This window comes from Vipera ursinii (genome assembly GCF_947247035.1).
Source record: "Vipera ursinii genome assembly, chromosome: 4".
Taxonomy (NCBI): Eukaryota; Metazoa; Chordata; class Lepidosauria; order Squamata; family Viperidae; genus Vipera; species Vipera ursinii.
In genome coordinates this window covers 4,872,926-4,891,233 of record NC_139514.1, presented here as the reverse complement: position 1 = coordinate 4,891,233, position 18,308 = coordinate 4,872,926, and the positions used below count along the sequence as shown (strand labels likewise).

Genomic DNA, 18,308 nt, shown 5'->3' with positions numbered 1-18,308 from the left:
ACAAGCAACATCAATCAGTTCTGTCTGGGGGAAGTGGAACATCTCTGGCTGGTGATGAAAAACGATGAGTCTAAGTGATTTTCCTGAGAAAGGCATTTCATAAGCGAGGCCTCTTCGGAAACTCCTTGCCTCGGTTTGGTGAATACCTGGGAAGATTCTGGAAAAGGTAATCAAACAACAAATCAGCGAACACCTTGATGCGAACAAAGTTATCACTAAAAGCCAACATGGGTTTGTCAAAAACAGATCCTGCCAGACAAATCTTATTGCATTCTTTGACCAAGTGACAAAACTAGTGGACCAGAGGAATGCTGTAGATATAATTTACTTGGACTTCAGTAAGGCATTTGATAAAGTAGATCACAACCTACTACTTGATAAGATAGAAAAATGTGGGTTAGATAGCATCACCACCAGATGGATTCGTAGCTGGCTGACAGGCCGTACTCAGCGTGTGGTCCTCAATGGAACTGCATCTACATGGAAGGAAGTGTGTAGTGGGGTGCCCCAGGGCTCTGTTCTGAGCCCAGTGCTCTTCAACATCTTCATCAACGATTTGGACGAGGGGATAGATGGGGAACTCATCAAATTTGCAGACGACACCAAGCTGGCAGGGATAGTCAATACTCCAGAAGATAGGCTTAAGATACAGGAGGATCTGGACAGACTCGAACACTGGGCACTATCTAACAAAATGAAATTCAATTGTGAAAAAAGTAAGGTTCTGCATTTAGGCAGGAAAAATCAAATGCACAGGTATAGTATAGGTGGTACCTTGCTCAATAGCAGTAACTGTGAGAGAGATCTCGGAGTCCTAGTGGACAATCACTTAAATATGAGCCAGCAGTGTGCTGCAGCTGCCAAAAAAGCCAACACAGTGCTAGGCTGCATTAACAGAGGGATAGAATCAAGATCACGTGAAGTACTAATACCACTTTACAATTCCTTGGTAAGGCCACACCTGGAATACTGCATCCAGTTTTGGTCACCACGATGTAAAAAAGATGTCGAGACTCTAGAAAGAGTACAGCGAAGAGCACCAAAGATGATTGGGGGACTGGAGGCTAAAAAATATAGGGAACGGTTGCTGGCATTGGGTATGTGTAGTTTAATGAAGAAAAGGGTGAGGGGTGACATGATAGCCGTGTTCCAATATCTCAAGGGTGCCGCAAAGAAGAGGGAGTCAAGCTGTTCTCCAAAGTGCCTGAAGGCAGGACAAGAAGCAACGGATGGAAACTAGTCAAGGAGAGAAGCAACCTAGAACTAAGGAGAAACTTCCTGACAGTTAGAACAACTAACCAGTGGAACAACCTGCCTCCAGAAGTGGTGAATGCTCCAACACTGGAAGTTTTTAAGAAGAGACTGGCCAGCCATTTGTCTGAAATGGTATAGGGTTTCCTGCCTGAGCAGGGGGTTGGACTAGATGACCTCCAAGGTCCCTTCCAACTTATTATTATTATTATTATTATTATTATTATTATTATTATTATTATTATTATTATTATTATTATTATTATTATTATTATTATTATTATTATGGCATCTGGAGAATCATCTCTAGAACTTCCGAGGTGGGAAGTATTCCTTAGATAGTTTGATTCTGCATGGCTCAAAGCCTAGATGTTCCTCACCAACCTTCTAATTTGGTGGCCGGATGAGGAGTCTAGGACAACTCGCCACGGCCAACTCGTGGCGTGACAACTCATCATGACCAACTTGTTATGGGACAATTCAGTGCTGTATTAATCCCAAAAGTGCTTTTTGTTTTAAAGGCAACTGGACTTTCTTTGAAGACATTTCACTTGCCATCCAAAAAGCTTCTTCAGTTCCTTCCATGAACTGAAGGAGCTTCTTGGATGACAAGCGAAACATCTTCAAGGAACACAAAGAAAGCCCAGTTGCCTTTTTTATTAAAAAAAATTTTTTTTAAAAAGCACCCTTGGGACCACCACGTCTTGGATGGCTGAGAATCTCCATAGACATTTTGCTGCATTAATCGTTTCATTCCGTTGCTTCTATTAGGGGTGACCGTGTTTTCGTCGAAATTATTGCAATCCTTGTACTTCTGGATTGACTTTATTTTATTACTATTGTTATTGTTGTTGAAATAATTCAAGTTTTGTACTGATTGAATTGTCCCACGGCAAGTTGAGTGGGCTGCCAGCTGACGAAACACGAGGGTCGTCCACAATGAAAGCAAATAAATAATTATTGGCTGATACATGTTAGCAACCTCATCGAATTCTCTTTTCCTCTCTTTGCCCTTAACAGAGAGCAATCATGTCTTTCTCCAGCACTTTCCAAGGTATTGGTCTAGCCTTAAGGACTAGAAACTTGTCTTCATCGAGCAAAGTTGAAATTCAGGCTGCCTTACAGCCCTAGATATGGAATGTTTTCCTACATTCCCTCTTCTGACTCAACTTTCACTTTCTGTCCCAGCAAAACAAAACGGCTGTGGCTCGCTCCCATAGCACGGACTCCGAAGACAACTACGTGCCCATGAATCCAAGCTCTTCGCTCCTGCAAAGCGCGGAGTGCTCCAGTGACAGCTCCCAGCACCTCTACATCCCAATGAGCCCTGGGCCACATCACCTGGACCTGATGGGCCACGCCTCGGCCACCTTCCCAGCGCAGAAAGGTGGCAACAGCAGCTCACAGCCCTCCAGGCGGATGAGTGACATCCAGCCCCCACCCATCAATCGCAACCTGAAACCAGATCGAAAAGGTGAAGACTTGCAACAAGAAGGGAGTGGGCCAGGGCGCTCTTTGGGATGGAAGGATGGATGAGTGGATGATGGATGGTTGATGGAAAGGAAGATGGAGAGAGGGGTGGGTGATGGTTGGATGGAGGATGGTTGGATGGATGGATGAAAGGAAGGATGGGTGGATAGATGGATAATGAAAAGATGGATGGGTGGAAGATGAAAAGAAGGATGGATGGAGGAGTAGATGATGAATGGAATGGATGGATGATGCAAAGGAAGATAGAGAAGGGTGGGTGATGGTTGGATGGAGGATGGAGGATGGAGGATGAAAAGAATGGATGGATGGATGGATGGATGGATGGATAGATGGATGGATGATGAAAGGAAGGATGGGTAGAAGAATGGATGGATGGATGATGATGGGTGAATGGATGGATGGATGATGAAAAGAAGGATGGGTGGAAGAATGGATGGATGATGAAAAGAATGGATGGATGGATGGATGGATGGATGATGAAAGATGGATGGGTGTATGATGAAAAGAAAGATGGGTGGATGGATGCTGGAAAAGATGGATGGGTGTATGATAAAAAAGGGATGGATCGATGGAGTGCATGATGAATGGATGATGAAAAGGAAGATGGAGAGAGGGTTGGGTGGTGGTTGGGTGGAGGATGGATAATGAAAAGAATGGGTGGATGGATGATGAAAGGAAGGATGTGTGGATAGATGGATAATGAAAAGATGGATAGGTGAAAGGATGGATGGATGGATGCTGGAAAAGATGGATGGATGGATTGAACAGTAGATGAATGGAGGGTGGATGGATGATGAAGGAAGATGGAGAGGGGGTGGGGGATGGTTGGATGGAGGATGGATGGATGTTGAAAAGGAAGATGGAGAGGATTGGGTGATGGTTGGGTGGAGGATGGATAATGAAAAGAATGGGTGGATGGATGGATGGATGGGTGTTCTGCTGATTTTATTGATCCATCAGACTGAAAGTAGATAGTGTTGATGTGACCACAGGAGGGCGTGGCTGTTGCCCCTTTGAATTTGGATCGTAAGGTAGCCTTTCGGAGGTCTCTTGCAAACGCTGAACAGTCGCTAAGCGATCAGTTGTAAGACTGTGCCTACTTTCAGTTTGACGGACAAATATAGCAACAAAAATATTAAATTTGTTTAGACTCCCCCTGCGGATTTTGCCTGTTTACTGACAGGGTGGACAAATCACCCCAAGGAAGGTGGAGACCATATATACAAACCACAGAAGGCTACAAGGGACCTCGGAGTTGTGTTCCATTTGATGCCTGTGGGAAATATTATACTTTTAATCATTTCAGCTCAAGCAGCTGTCCAGCCTAACTCTGATTCTCTTTCTCACCCAGCTAAACCGACCCCCCTTGACCTAAGGGGCAATTCAGTCATTGATGAACTGCCCTTTAAATCGCCGGTCACAAAATCGTGGTCTAGACCTGGGTGAGTATAACCCTGCCTTGCTTTTTAAAGAGACAGTTTGGTTTAATGATTATTGAAAAAGCAGGAGATGGTGAGTTCTAGTCCCGCCTTAGGCATGTAAGTCAGCTGGGTGACTTTGGGCCCCTCACTAGGAGACAGTGAGTTCTAGTCCCACCTTAGGCATGAAAGCCAGCTGGGTGACTTTGGGCCCATCACCAGGAGACAGTGAGTTCTAGTCCCGCCTTAGGCATCAAAGCCAGTTGGGTGACTTTGGGCCCCTCACTAGGAGACAGTGAGTTCTAGTTCCGCCTTAGGCATCAAAGCCAGTTGGGTGACTTTGGGCCCCTCACTAGGAGACTGTGAGTTCTAGTCCTGCCTTAGGCATCAAAACCAGCTGGGTGACTTTGGGCCCATCACCAGGAGACTGTGAGTTCTAGTCCCGCCTTAGGCATGAAAGCTGGCTGGGTGATTTTGGGCCAGTCATCAGGAGACGGTGAGTTCCAGTCCCACTTTATGCATGAAAAACAGGCTGAGTGACTTAAAGCCCAATGCACCTCACAAGGTTGTTATTTTGGGGAAAATAGGAAGAATGAAAGAGTATCATGCATAAGGCGCCACTGTGAGTTCTAGTCCCACCTTAGGCATGAAAGCTGGCTGGGTGATTTTGGGCCCATCACCAGGAGACGGTGAGTTGTAGTCCCGCCTTAGGCATGAAAAACGCACTGAGTGACTTTGGGCCGGTCACTTTCTCTCTCAGCTCAAGCCACCTCATAGGGTTGTTGTTGTGAGGGAAATGGGAGGATGAAAGCGCATTAGCTACGTTCTCCTGCTTGAATTATATATACAGGGTAGTCCTTGACTAATTTGCTAAGCAAGACCGCTGTTAAGTGAGTTTTGCCCCATTTTATGACCTTACAGCGGTTGTTAAGTGAATCACTGCAGATGTTGAGTTACTATCACAGCTGTCAGCTGAGGAATTCTGGGAGTTAAAGTCCAACCATCTTAAAGCCAGCAAGGTTGAAAAACACTAAACACTTAGGAAACACACACACACACACACACACACACACACACACACAGGGCTGTGCACTTTTTCAGAATCCCAAGGTGCTTTCATGGTGTTTGCAGCTAATTCTGCCCCTCCTTAAATGGAGTGAATCTTTTTCTGGGATTGTGCTGTTGCAGCGAAGAGCAACTGCACAATTCTGGGGAATACACACAGCTGTTTAAGAATACAGGGCCTGGGTCTGTGAGATTCCTCAAAGCACGTTTGGGTCAAAGCATGGCCCATCTCTTCCCCTTCATGCTAAAATAGCCCCTGACCCTTCTGACGTGGAGCATCTTTCCCCTGGGGCTGAGCTAGCCATCCACCCATGAACAGTTGAAAGGAGATGTCTGTTAGGCTGCAGACAATTTGTCATGCCCTAATTCAGATTGTAAATTCATTGTCTGGGAGGAGAAAGATGGGTTTGTCTCTTGGTGAGGTCACCCTTGTGGAGTCACCCGCTGTCCACCAGCTCAGACACTTAAGCCCAGAATTTGCAAAAGCACAGGGATTGAGTTCACACATCCTCCTAAGGCAGGCCCAGACATTTCCCATGTATAGCTTAATATAAAATCAGAAGCCAACCCCATAGCTTCAAAAGACAGAGTAATTGAGTTGGAAGTAATTGAGTTGCAGGTCTTCTAGTCCATCTCCCTGCTCAAGCCACAAAGAAGAGGGGGGGGTCAACTTATTTTCCAAAGCACCAAGAGGTCAGGACAAGAAACGATGGATGGAAACTCATCTAGGAGAGAAGCAGCCTGGAATTAAGGAGGAACTTCCCAACAGTGAGGACAATTAACCAGTGGAAGAGCTTGCCAACAGAAGTTGTGGGTGCTCCGTCAGTGGAGCCTTTCAAGAAGAGACCGTTTGTCTGAAATGGTGTAGGGTCTTCTTCTTGATCAGGGGGTTGGACTGGAAGACCGCCAAGGTCCCTTCCAACTCTGCTATTCCTATACCGTTCTAGACAAATGGTGGCCCAGTCTCGAAAACCACCAGTGACGGAGCACCCACAACGTCTAGAGGACGCAAAGCCTTATCCAAACAATTTCCACCGGTGCTTTAACTCTGAAACACTTTTTCAAGATGCCCTTTTGCCTTGGTATGCTTTCAGCCCGGCTCTTTGTCATTGGGCATGATGCGCGCTACCATGTGCTCACTCGATTATGTGAATGATGAGGTCTGACCTGCATTCCTGAATTCTTCGTCGTATTCCTTTGTCTTCGTTACTTACCTGATCTTCAGCTTGGAAGCTCTAACTGTGGGGGTCCTCGCTGCTCTCTGAGCTGGGTGGTTTTCTTGCGGACCTTTCATGATCCAACTAGGTAACATCATCAGGGCTAGAAGAGAAGGGAGTTTGGGGGGGGAGGAGGAGGACTGTGGAGGTCCTTGATGCTCTCTAAGCTGGGTTGTTTTCTTGCACACGTTTCATAGCCCAACTAGGTAACATCATCAGTGCTAGAAAGGAGTTAAGTTTGCACTCAATTAAGCTGACTTTGTAATAATGCCGCTTGGGGTGTGTGTGAAAGCCCTAATAAGCAGGCATATACATAGAATGAAGGCTACTGCTAAGCTTGTAAGCCGCCCTGAGTCTTCGGAAAAGGGCGGGATATAAATGGAATTAAAATAAAAAATAAATAAAAATAAATATACCAGGGGCTTGCCCTGTCAGTTTTGGAAGGAATGTTCTTTAACAGAATTGGAAGGGACTTTGGAGGTCTTCTAGTCCAGCCCCTGCTCAAACAGGGGACCCTACATCATTTACTCTGTATACCATTTAACATTTCTTGTTAGTTCCTTGATTAGGCTCTTGTTTACTGTTAGCTTGTTTGGGCCTGCATTGGTTGTTCCTGGATTGGGGTATTGTTTACTTGATTGTTGGTCTAGGGCAGGGGTGTCAAACTGCCGGCCCGTGGGCCAGATGAGCCGTGGTGAAACCGCGCCCGTCCCATTGCCGGCAATGGAAAAAAAAGGCACGATATGTCACGACACGTCACGTGACGTTGCGAGTTTGACACCCCTGATCCAGTGCTAATCTTGGTGTTAACCTCTGCTCATCTGGTGAGGAAGTGTTTTGGTCTCATTTTTTTAAGAAGAGATTGGACAACCACCTGTCTGAAACGGTATAAGGCTTCCTGCTTGAGCAGGGGGTTGGACTAGAAGACCTCCAAGGTCCCTTCCAGGGCTGCTATTCTGTTATTCTGTTTGCTTCCTTTGGGGCTGTTTGATTGTCTCTTTTGAATGGTATGTAGATGTTGTTTATCTCAATGTGCTGGTCGATGGCCGATTTATCTGCCAGGCTTCCGGGAATTCTCTACTATCATTTTTGGACTTGACTTGGTCTAAGATGCTCACCGTTTCCCCACCGAAACTGTGGTTAAGTCTGTCCCTCTGCTCCAAGCTTGGCAGATAAAGCCCTCTTGTGACTTGTCATAACCTTTTCTTCTGGATGCTCTCCTTTTAGCCAGAACTTCAGTTCCAACTTTTCTCAATATTGTCGTCCCACCTCTACTCAAAGTATCACCAGCACTGACTCGGGAGATAGTGAAGAAAATTATGTGGCCATGGTAAGTTTTTATAAATGCTTCTTTCTCTTTTGAGCTTTTCTCCCATTTCTCCCATATCTTGGTAATGACTTACAAAGCCCTACATGGCATGGGTCCGGATTACCTACGGCAACACCTGCTGCCGGCGTCAACTTCCCTCTGTCCAGTGCGCTCCCACAGAGAGGGCCTCCTCTGGGTGCCTCCATCAGAGAATGTCGACTGGTGGCCCCCAGGGGGAGAGCGTTCTCTCTGGGCGCGCCAGACCTGTGGAACCGCTTGCCGTTTGAGCTCCAGATGGCCCCCGACCTTCGCTCCTTCCGGCGCGATCTAAAAACGTATTTATTTGAGCAATCTGACCTGGTCTGATGGGTTAGGGTTGGGGTTTTAAACATGTTCTTAATTATTGTTTTAAATTTTAAATTTGGGCTTTATATTTAATTGTATTTTAACTTTTATATTCTGTTTTTATATTTATTTTCCTGTACACCGCCCTGAGTCCTTCGGGAGAAGGACGGTATAAAAATATAATAAATAAAATAAAATAAAATCTTCTGTGATGGACTGTAGTGAGGAGGGAGGTTTCCTAAGTGGGAGGGGGGGAACATTCCCAAGGAAGAAGAGGCAGCTAATCCCAGATATCCTGTGTGAGTGACTTCTGGGAGTTGAAGTCCACAAGAGTTAAAGTTGCCAACATTGGATGCTCTGGTTTTAAGTTACAGGTCATCCTCAGGACCACAATTGAGCCCAGCGTTCTGTTGCTAAGTGAGACAATTCTTCAGTGAGTTTTGCCCTATTTCACGACCGCTCCTGCCCCATTTCTTAAGAGAATCACTGCAGTTGTTAAATTAGTGACATGGTCACTAAGCGAATCTGCTTCCCCATTGACTTTGTGTCAACGCTGCTAACATCGGATGTTTTGGCTTTGACAACAGATGGAGTCTGCAGTCATTTTCTTCTTATGTTTTACTCTTAGAATTAGAGTTAAAGTTAGCTGATGTTGGGGGGGGAGGAATGTGCATGAGGGTTTAGCTAGACATAACAATGCCGAACCTAGTGTGAGAACCAAGGTTATTGAAATAAGAGATGATAAGAATTGGCAGGCTGGAGAACTGGAGGGGAAGCCTGCATTTCAAACTAATTGGGGAATGTGATTCATGACTGTTAATGCTATGCTACTCGAATAAAGATTCTTTAAGGTAGACAATGCCTTGAAGTTCTTTGAAGAGTTTTATCTGTCGGAACCATGACACTTTGCTTGTCAGAAGGTCACAAAAGGGGATCACATGATCCCGGGACACTGCAACCGAACTTTGATCATGTGACCATGGGGATACTGCAGTGGTCATAGCTGTAAAAAACAGCCTAAGTCCCTTTTTTCGAAGTTTTTGGTAACTTTGAATGGTCACTAAATGAATGATCGTAAGTTGAAGATTGCCCATATTTATTCTTATAAAGGCTCTAAAATCTGGCTTCAAAATTTTGACACAGGACTCAGGGCTCCCAGACAACTGATTAAACAACAAGAAAATCTTACCGTTAAGATTCTGTCGGCATCTGGAAACAAGGCAATAGCTTGCACACCCTCGACTTACAACCATTTCTTTAGCGACTGTCCAAAGTTATATTAAAAAAGTGACTTATAAGTTACTGAAAAAAGTGACTTGGATGGTTTTTCAGCCTTACGATCGTTCTAGCCTCCACATGGTCATGTGATTAAAATTTGGACACTTGGCAAGTGGCTTTTGCAACCTTTGACAAGTCAAAAGGGGAGCCATATTTGCTTAACAACCTTGTTACTAACTTACCTGTCAAAGATGAAACTTTAGCAGCATTTCAACTTGCCTTTAGATTAAGGGTGGGGGAGAGGTGTTACTTTCAATTGGGTAGATAGAGAAACAAAACTTCTTCGATTCAGCTGCAGACTGTAGGAACCTGAAACCTTTTCAAGGACACCAGAACAGGTGTGGATTTGAAGCAGATGGTTCCCATAACAAAGTGGGCTTGTTGATAATGGATTACGTAAGACCTTGAGGGTTTGGCTGGGGAAACTGTTGTTTAAGTCTATGAATTGGTGCGGGAACCTCAGAGTTAGTTTTGCCTCGACATAACCAAGCAGCGTATCCAATAAACAGTAAGAATTTCAGAAACGGAATGGAGTTTTATTTGAATTCTCGAAATGGATTCTCGAACAACTGCAGTGATTTATTTAACAACTGTGGCAAGAAAAGTCATAAAACAGGTCAAAACTCACCTAACCACCGTCTTGTTTAGCAACAGAAACGTTGGGCTCAATTGTGGTGGTAAGTCGAGGACTACCTGTATATGAATGCCTCTTTTATACTTATACTGAATTTCTACACAGAGGGCCTTTTAGTCTTAATTAATGGGGAAGGAAACCTAATATCTTGCAGAAGTTAGGGAAATCAAGATGCAGATTTTGACTGATTGTTTGAATGGGCCTTTTGCTGTTGCTTGACTGATTGCTCCTAACTGCTTTAATTTTAGCAAAACCCCATTTCTGCATCTCCCATTCCAAGTGGGAAGAGTAGTCCGGCCCAAAAGAAGAGCACCACAAGTGTTGATTACCTGGCTTTGGACTTTCAGCCGAGCTCACCTGGCCCTCACCGAAAGGTACAATCCAGTTCTGAAAGCTTCGTAACCATCCCACACCGAACCATAGACAAAACATGTGGGCATGGGACAACTGGCTGAAATTCAGTTGAGTGGAAAGTCTGCCAGTTGGAGTGACAAACTCAGCTAGAAAGCCAATTTGGTCTGATAGTGAAGGCACCAGGCTAGAAACCAGGAGAGTGTGTTCTAGTACTGCCTTAGGCATGAAAGCCGGCTGGGTGACTTTGGGCCAATCACCAGGAGACAGTGAGTTCTAGTCCCACCTTAGCCATGAAAGCTAATTGGGTGACTTTGGGCCAATCACCAGGAGACAGTGAGTTCTAGTCCCACCTTAGCCATGAAAGCTAATTGGGTGACTTTGGGCCAATCACCAGGAGATGGTGAGTTCTAGTCACACCTTAGGCATGAAATGTAATTGGGTGACTTTGGCCCAATCACGAGGAGACTGTGAGTTCTAGTCCCACCTTAGGCATGAAAGTTAATTGGGTGACTTTGGGCCAATCACCAGGAGACAGTGATTTCTAGTCCCGCCTTAGGCACAAAAATGTAACACAAAGCCACATCTAACCAGAAGGATGAAATGCAAGGAATCGGCAATTTTAGAACTTTGATATCTGTTCCTAAGGTTCTGGTAAAATTGCCCAAACTCCGCCAGTCAGCTTTTCTGCTCAAGGTGGGACTAGAACTTACTGTTTCCTGGTGCTTGGCCCAAAGTCACCCAGCCAGCTTTCATACCTAAGGCGGGACTAGAACTCACCATCTCCTGGTGATTGGCCCAAAGTCACCCAGCTGGCTTTCATGCAAGACTAGAACTCACAGTTTCCTGGTGATTAGCCCAAGTTCACCTAGCTGGCTTTCATACCTACAGCAGGATTAGAACTCACCACCTTCTGTTTTCTAGGCCAGCACCTTAACCACTACACCAAACTAGCTCTACAGTACATGTCATTCCTTCTTACCAAAGTGGAATACTTTTAAGTAGAATATTTGTTTCACTGCATCTCCAACAATGTAAACTGAAAACAGTCATTTCTAAGTTTTTTTTTAATTGAATAGTCTATTGAAATTTCAAGTCTATTGAAATGTTTGTGGGTTTTTTAAAAAAAAACCCTCCCTTTTATTACTTAAATAAAACATTAAGGAAGGGGGTGGGAATTTCTTTTCTCGAATGGGTTGAATCTGATGCTTTGCACTAGTGTTTTTCAAGCTTGGCAACTTTAAGACTTGTGGACTTCCAGAGAGTTGAAGTCCACTTCTCTTAAAATTTGCCAAATTTGGACATTTAGTAAGTAACCTTGTACAGGGATCTCCAACTTTGGCCCGTTTAAGACTTGTGGACTTCAGCTCCCAGAATTCCCCAGCCAGCATGGCTGGCTGGGGAATTCTGGGAGTTGAAGTCCACTTCTCTTAAAAGTGGCCAAGCCTGAAAAACACTGCTTTGCATTGCAAGACAAACCAGGCAAAATCTGGACCATTGTCCCATCTTTTCTCCTCCTCTCTCCTTTCTCTGGCCAGCCTTCCACATCCTCTGTGGCTTCTGATGAGAAAGTCGACTATGTGCAGGTGGACAAGGAGAAGACACAAGCTTTGCAGAACACAATGCAGGAGTGGACCGATGTCCGGCAGTCGTCTGAGCCCAGCAAGACGGTGAAGCAGTAGCCAAGCGAGAAACCACAGAGGCCTCTAGAAGTCGAGGAGGCCATCAATTTGTCCACCTTGCTTTACCTTCTCTTTGGAGAAGATTCCAGAAAGGCCGAGTGCTTCTGCTTTTGAAAACAAAAGTTCTTCAGGAAAACATTTGGCTGAAAAGCTGCATCAAGGCCTCCAAAAGGCTTTTTTTTTCAGTTATGAGCGAGCTGCTGGCTGTGCTCGGAGGAATTCAGCGACTCAACGCTGGCTTCTCACTCATCTGCCCGTCTCCAAACTTTCTTCGATCCACTTTCTATCTGCAGATCACTATTTTGGCATCCCGCACCTTCTCTTTGCCGGTTTCCTGCTGTCAGTTGGAACTTACGGCCTAATTTTGGCCTCTTTCTTCTGCCTCCAGCTCTTTTAGAGATGACGGGGGTGGTGGCGATGTTGATGATAATAATAACAATAGTAATAATAATAATAATGGCCAGCTACTCATCCTAAGTGGATTTGATTTTCAGCAATCTCTTTACAAAGCGGTCTTAGCTGTATTGCTTCACAAAAGGGTGAAGAAATCTCCAAGCAATGCCTTTTATTTTATTTTATTTTATTTTATTTTATTTTATTTTATTTTATTTTATTTTATTTTATTTTATTTTATTTTATTTTATTTTATTTGGGGGGGGGCTCTTTCTGTAAATTGCCATCCTGCGAATTCCCTAAAAAGTATGCAATTGTCCTTCTGAGGACAAGCATGTTGAGAAAACAATAGTACGTTGGCATAAATCGGCTTTTTAAATGCATTATTCTCGAACTGAAATTAATTCCTCATCTGCCGCCTTCCCACTCAACAAGCAAAAAAAAAAAAATTTCCTAATTCTCCTGCAGGAATTTTAAGATTGGAGCATCTCTGGATGTTTTCGCAATAGTTTTCTCTTCATAGAAGATATATCGGTGTCTGTGATCTTAACAATAGTTGAATCTGTGTTGGGCAGTATTTGGTACCTGGTGTGCAGTATATATGGTAGAAGGACAGTATTTTGATGTTGGACCCTTATAGTATTGGTTATAAAAGCCTTGATATTTAAAAGTCCATCCACCCTATGTTTCAAACTGCGATGCCTGGCTACCTATCTCAAGCACTCCCAATTCGAAGCAAATCTTCATTTTCAAAATACCTGTGTTTTCCCCAAAATAAGACCGGGTTTTATATTAATTTTGGCTCCAAAAGACACATCAGGGCTTATTTTCCGGTTAGGTCTTATATTCGGGGAAATACGGTACTAAATGCATCTGTCTGGCTGGTGATCGTAACTGGGGCTTATTTTGGGGGTGGGGCTTATACTATGAGCATCCTGAAAAATCACGCTAGGGCTTATTTTGTGGTTGGGTCTTATTTTCGGGAAAATACGGTAGGAGTACGGGAGCTTAAGTGGTTGGGACGCTGGGCAGGACATTAGCAAGCCCACGTTTGAGGCCCAAGAACTGTGATACGGTTGAGCTCCTGTCCTTTGCTCCAGCTCCTGCCAGGGACGTAAAAGGACCCCCCAACTGGGCATCCCCAGGACCATAGTGATGTCACCGGCAAATCCTTTCAACCCAGAAGTGTCTCAGTGCTTCTGACATGAATGCAAAATAATAATAATAATAATAGTAATAATAAATCAAAATGCATTGCTGAATTTAGAGCGTCACAGTTGAAAAAGGGCAAACTGGCAAATGTAACTAATGCAGATGTAACGATGGGGGTGTTCTCCCGAAGGATATTTCACGTTACCCCTTTGCCTAGATTTAAGTCGTCCTCGACTTTATGACCACAAATTGGGACCAGAATTGCTGTGGCTCAGCGAGACGGTTGTTGAACGAATAGCGCTTAATTTTACAAGCCACGGTTGTTAAGTGAATCGCTGCAGTTGTTTAAGGGAATCAGACGGTGGTTAAGCATATCCAGCTTCCCCCATTGAGTTTACTTGTCAGAAGCCGGTTGGGAAGGTCAAAAATAGTGATCAGCTGATCCCGGGAACATTGCAAATGTTGTAAATACACCCTGGTTTGATCACATGACCCTGAGGATGCTGTGACGGTCGTAAGAGTGAAAAACAGTCATAAGTCCCTTTTTTTTCAAAGCCATTGTAACTTCAAACAGCCGCTTAACAAATGGTTGTAAGTTGAGTACTACCTGTGTTGAGAGGAGATCTAAAACAACAACAGACGAATCTGTTTCACCGCATTTCCCCAAATGGGGCCCTGTTAGTTTGCAGATCCTTTATATAATATCTCTTTTTTTTTTACTACAGTGCTAGTTTTATGCGGGTAGCATGTATATCTCTGCAGAGCTTTACGTCTACGGAGATTCTCTGTCATCCAGGTCAGGGTTGTCCCAAAGGTGCTTTTTCAGGAGCCACTGGACATTCTTGTGTTTCTTTGAAGACGTTTCGCTTCTCGCCCAAGAAGCTTCTTCAGTTCCGACTGAACGGTGGTGGAGGGAAAGATTTATATTCCCTGCAGTCGTCTGGTCACTAGTACTCCCTCTGGGAATCGTTGAGGCCACTTGGAGGTTTACCTGTGTCCTCAGGGTCACCTGAGTGGTGCAAATGGGTGTGGAGCCTTCTTGGAACTGCTGAAAGAGCCTGCAGAAAGTACAGCTCCGCTCCCCTCTAGCATGCTTGTCCTGTTGTTAAGTCAGACGTCCGTATTAATGAGGAAAGGGGCCTTGCAAGAGAAGTTGCAGAGGGCTAGGATCCTTTGAAGTGTTGCTGGGATCAGGCTCTCCCCGAAAAATGGATTAGCCCTCCTTGTCTACACCCTCCTGATGGCGACAAGGAAAGCCGTGGCACGGATGGGCGGAGAAAGGGCAAACGTTGTGTTCACACAGCCCATTAACCCAGGTCAAGTAAAGATGTAGCAGGTGAACATGTTTATTATGCTAGAACAGAGTTGGTGTTGGCCTAGATAAGGTTTTCCCGTATGGTTTAGGACAGGGCTAGGCAACCTTGGCTCTTTTACGACTCGTGGACTTCAACTCCCAGAATTCCTGAGCCAGCCCTGCTGAGGGGAAAGGGAGAGGTTTCCAAGCTGAGCCACGCTGGCTCAGGAATTCTGGGAGTTGAAGTCCACGAGTCATGAAGGGGCCATAGTTCCCCCGTGCTGGCTGAGGAATTCTGGGAGTTGAAGTCTGCAAATCATGAAGGGGCCATAGTTCCCCCATGCTGGCTCAGGAATTCTGGGAGTTGAAGTCCACGAGTCATAAAAGAGCCAAGGTTGCCTAGCCCTGGTTTAGGCTATTGTGAATTGGTGTATTGGGATGGTTTCTGGCTCGGCGTGATTTGTGAACTAGAAAATGGTTGGGTTCAGCTTTCAGGTTGGGTGTAACATGTGAATGCAACCGGGTGGCTGAGGTTGAAGGGAAAGAGGCCTAGCCCTGAATAAAAAACTTATGTTTTATTGCTCTTCTGCAATACAGGTAGTCCTTGACTTACGACCACAATTGAGCCCAACATTTCTGTTGCTAAGCAGGACATTTCTTCAGTGAGTTTTGCCCCGTTTTACGAGCACTGCACTTGTTAAGTTCACGGTTGCTAAGTGAATCTGGCTTCCCCCATTGACTTTGCTTGTCAGAAGGTCGCAAAAGGGGATCACATGACCCCGGGGACAGGACGACCGTCATAGATATGAGCCAAGTTGCCAAGCGTCCAAATTTTGACCACAACTGTCGTAAGAGTGAAAAACTGTCATAAGTCACTTTTTTTCAATGCTGTTGTAACTTTAAACGGCCATTAAAAGAATGGGTGTAACTCAAGGACTGCATGTATCACCAGCCTACTCCTTCCAAGATCTTTGCTGTTACTCTCTGCTAATTCCTTAGCTAAAAAAGACTTTATACAGGCTTCAATTCCTGTAAGAATCAGGTTACTTGACATTTGCTTATTGGTGAGATTAAGATCTCTTTGGGGACCGAAGACACTGTTATTTTTATAGTTATTTTCCTTCACCGGATATCTGTGGACCATCTCATACAGACATTCACTTCAAGAGAGAGTGTGTAGAAAAAAAACAACCCACAAATCCTGTTTTGCTTTATCAACGTACCAAGGGCAAACCTCAGTTCATAAACCCACTTCCTGTCTTAGGGCTGTGTCTGTAAGGCTTGATGGGGCAATCCTAAACCACCTATGCAGGTTTAAACCAAGGTGCTTTTTTTCCCCCACAGAAGTGATCTTAGAACTTCCATTCAAAAGCCTTTCCTCTCAGGCGCCTGCGGTTCCCCCCCCCTTCTCTCTTTCCAGAGTCCCGAGTTCAGGTTCTCCTGGTTTGCCAGTGAAAAGCCGCCCCCCCCTTCCCCCCCCGTGTCAGATTCACACAACCTGCTGAGCTAAACTGTGACTGGCTACTTACCAGCTCAATGCCATGTATAGTTTAGTGAGCTTTGCAAGTTCAGACCACAAGATTAATTCAAATAGCCACCATTTGGTTAACCGTGGCTGATGCAAACCCGGCCTACGGGATGCAGTTTGTGCCCTGATCTTGTGACTGTTAAAATAACTCCAGGATTTGTTTTAAAGCCTGTGCAGTTCTCTCTGTTAATTCTATATAGGCGAAGGGGCAGCTTTTTAAAACGTTAAGATTTTTGCAGCTAGAACTCGACATTTTTAATTTGCCGTTTGATTTCCAGTTTTCAGCTAATAAACTGTGTCTCTTGTGCATAAAGGGTTCTAGGTAGCAATAGAAAGATTTTTCTCTTTCGGGATCCACCCTTTAGATCGGATTTCAAATTGCCCAAGTATGTGAACTTTAAAGCCCAGAATTCCACAGCAATATGGTCGTGGATGAGAATTTTGGGAATTGAAGTCCATATGCCTGGCAGTTGCCAAGCTTGTGAAAGACTCCTTTGGACTCTTCTTTATTACCAAGCACATGAGCTAAACAGTGAACTGAAGATCAGGGATGTCGTTTTAGGCACAGGGGAAAAAAATAATCAGAGAATTTTTCAGTATCTTAAGAAACCTCTTACAAATCAGGGCCTTGGCCACTTTAAGACTTGTGGCTGAGGAATTCTGGGAGTTGAAGTCCACAAGTCTTAAAGGGGCCAAAGTTGGAGATCCCTGTACAAGGTTACTTACTAAATGTTCAAATTTTCCTCTAAGTTACCCTCACCCCTAACCCAGAGATTCTTAAACATGGCGGTGTCATCACCCCGGAAAAATAAACGTAAGTGAACTTTCCTGTAGAAAAAAATTAATGATTTGATTAGGTTTAGGGTTGGGGAAGAAATAAATAGACCCAATTTTAATAATTAGGTTTTATGATGCCAACTAGAACAAGGAGAGGGACTTCCAAGTCTCCTGGCAACCTCACGTTTATTTCCTAGTGGTGCCCCATCCAGGTCTGATTTGGCTTGGCTTCTGACCCCACCTAAAATGCACACTGCCTTCTGAAATGCTGATTGAAGGGTACAACTATATAAAATACAGGTAGTCCTTTACTTACGACCACAATTCAGCCCAATAGTCGATATAAGTCGAGGATTACCTGTATTCGGCAGCTTCACAGATCGACAAAATATGTTGGGTTTTTTTCCGAAGACAGCAATGAGACACCCGGGGTTCACGTAATGGAAGAATTGTAGCCTTAACCAGATTTGTGTAACTAGGTATTAAGAAAGATTTTTGACTAGGAGTCTCTTGTGTTTTGTCAAAGAAACAATGATGTTTTATTACCTTGTTGTGAATGTCCTAAATTGAATGATTGGCAGGAAGGTGGATGGGTTTTTCTGCTTTTCTTCCGGGGAGGATGGGAAGTGGGTGATGTTTATTTCTTTACCAAAATCCTCTTTTTTTCCAAAACTATATACAGATATATATATATATATATAAATAGATGTACAGTATGTTTTTGTCTTGTGGTATTACTGTTTGAGCTGAATATTCCTTCTTCCTTTTTTTAGCCACTGTGGATTCCATTTCCTTAAATTATTAATTTATTCCCTGCAAGCTGCGGTTGAAAGAAGACGACAGCTGTCCTGCAAAGCCGAAGTTGCGCTTAAACTTAGTTAATACTTTAAAATAAACCAGTTGCTGTTAATAAATGTGATAGACGGCTAAAAAACAAAAGGAATGCACTTATTTCTGTGTGATTAATCGCCACGATTAGAAGCCTACTCCTCCGGAATGTGTTGGTTATAATACTTGATACTCAATTATGCAGTAGATCACCTTCCATATTAGCACGGAGATATTATGAGCACGCTGTAAGAGTAGATGGCGGAATATTTTCTGCTTGGGCTTATATTTTTAG

General features: G+C 44.2%; 1 protein-coding gene across 1 annotated transcript in view; it reads left to right on the top strand.

The window, feature by feature from the left end:
- GAB2 (GRB2 associated binding protein 2) overlaps nt 1-18,308 on the top strand; it is a 140,490-nt gene extending 122,182 nt beyond the window's left edge. The window contains exons 6-10 of the mRNA XM_083362117.1: nt 2,440-2,725; nt 4,094-4,184; nt 7,670-7,772; nt 10,257-10,382; nt 11,898-18,308. Coding sequence (XP_083218243.1) covers nt 2,440-2,725; nt 4,094-4,184; nt 7,670-7,772; nt 10,257-10,382; nt 11,898-12,041 — 750 coding nt within the window. The 3' untranslated portion in view covers nt 12,042-18,308. The remainder of the gene's footprint in view (nt 1-2,439; nt 2,726-4,093; nt 4,185-7,669; nt 7,773-10,256; nt 10,383-11,897) is intronic.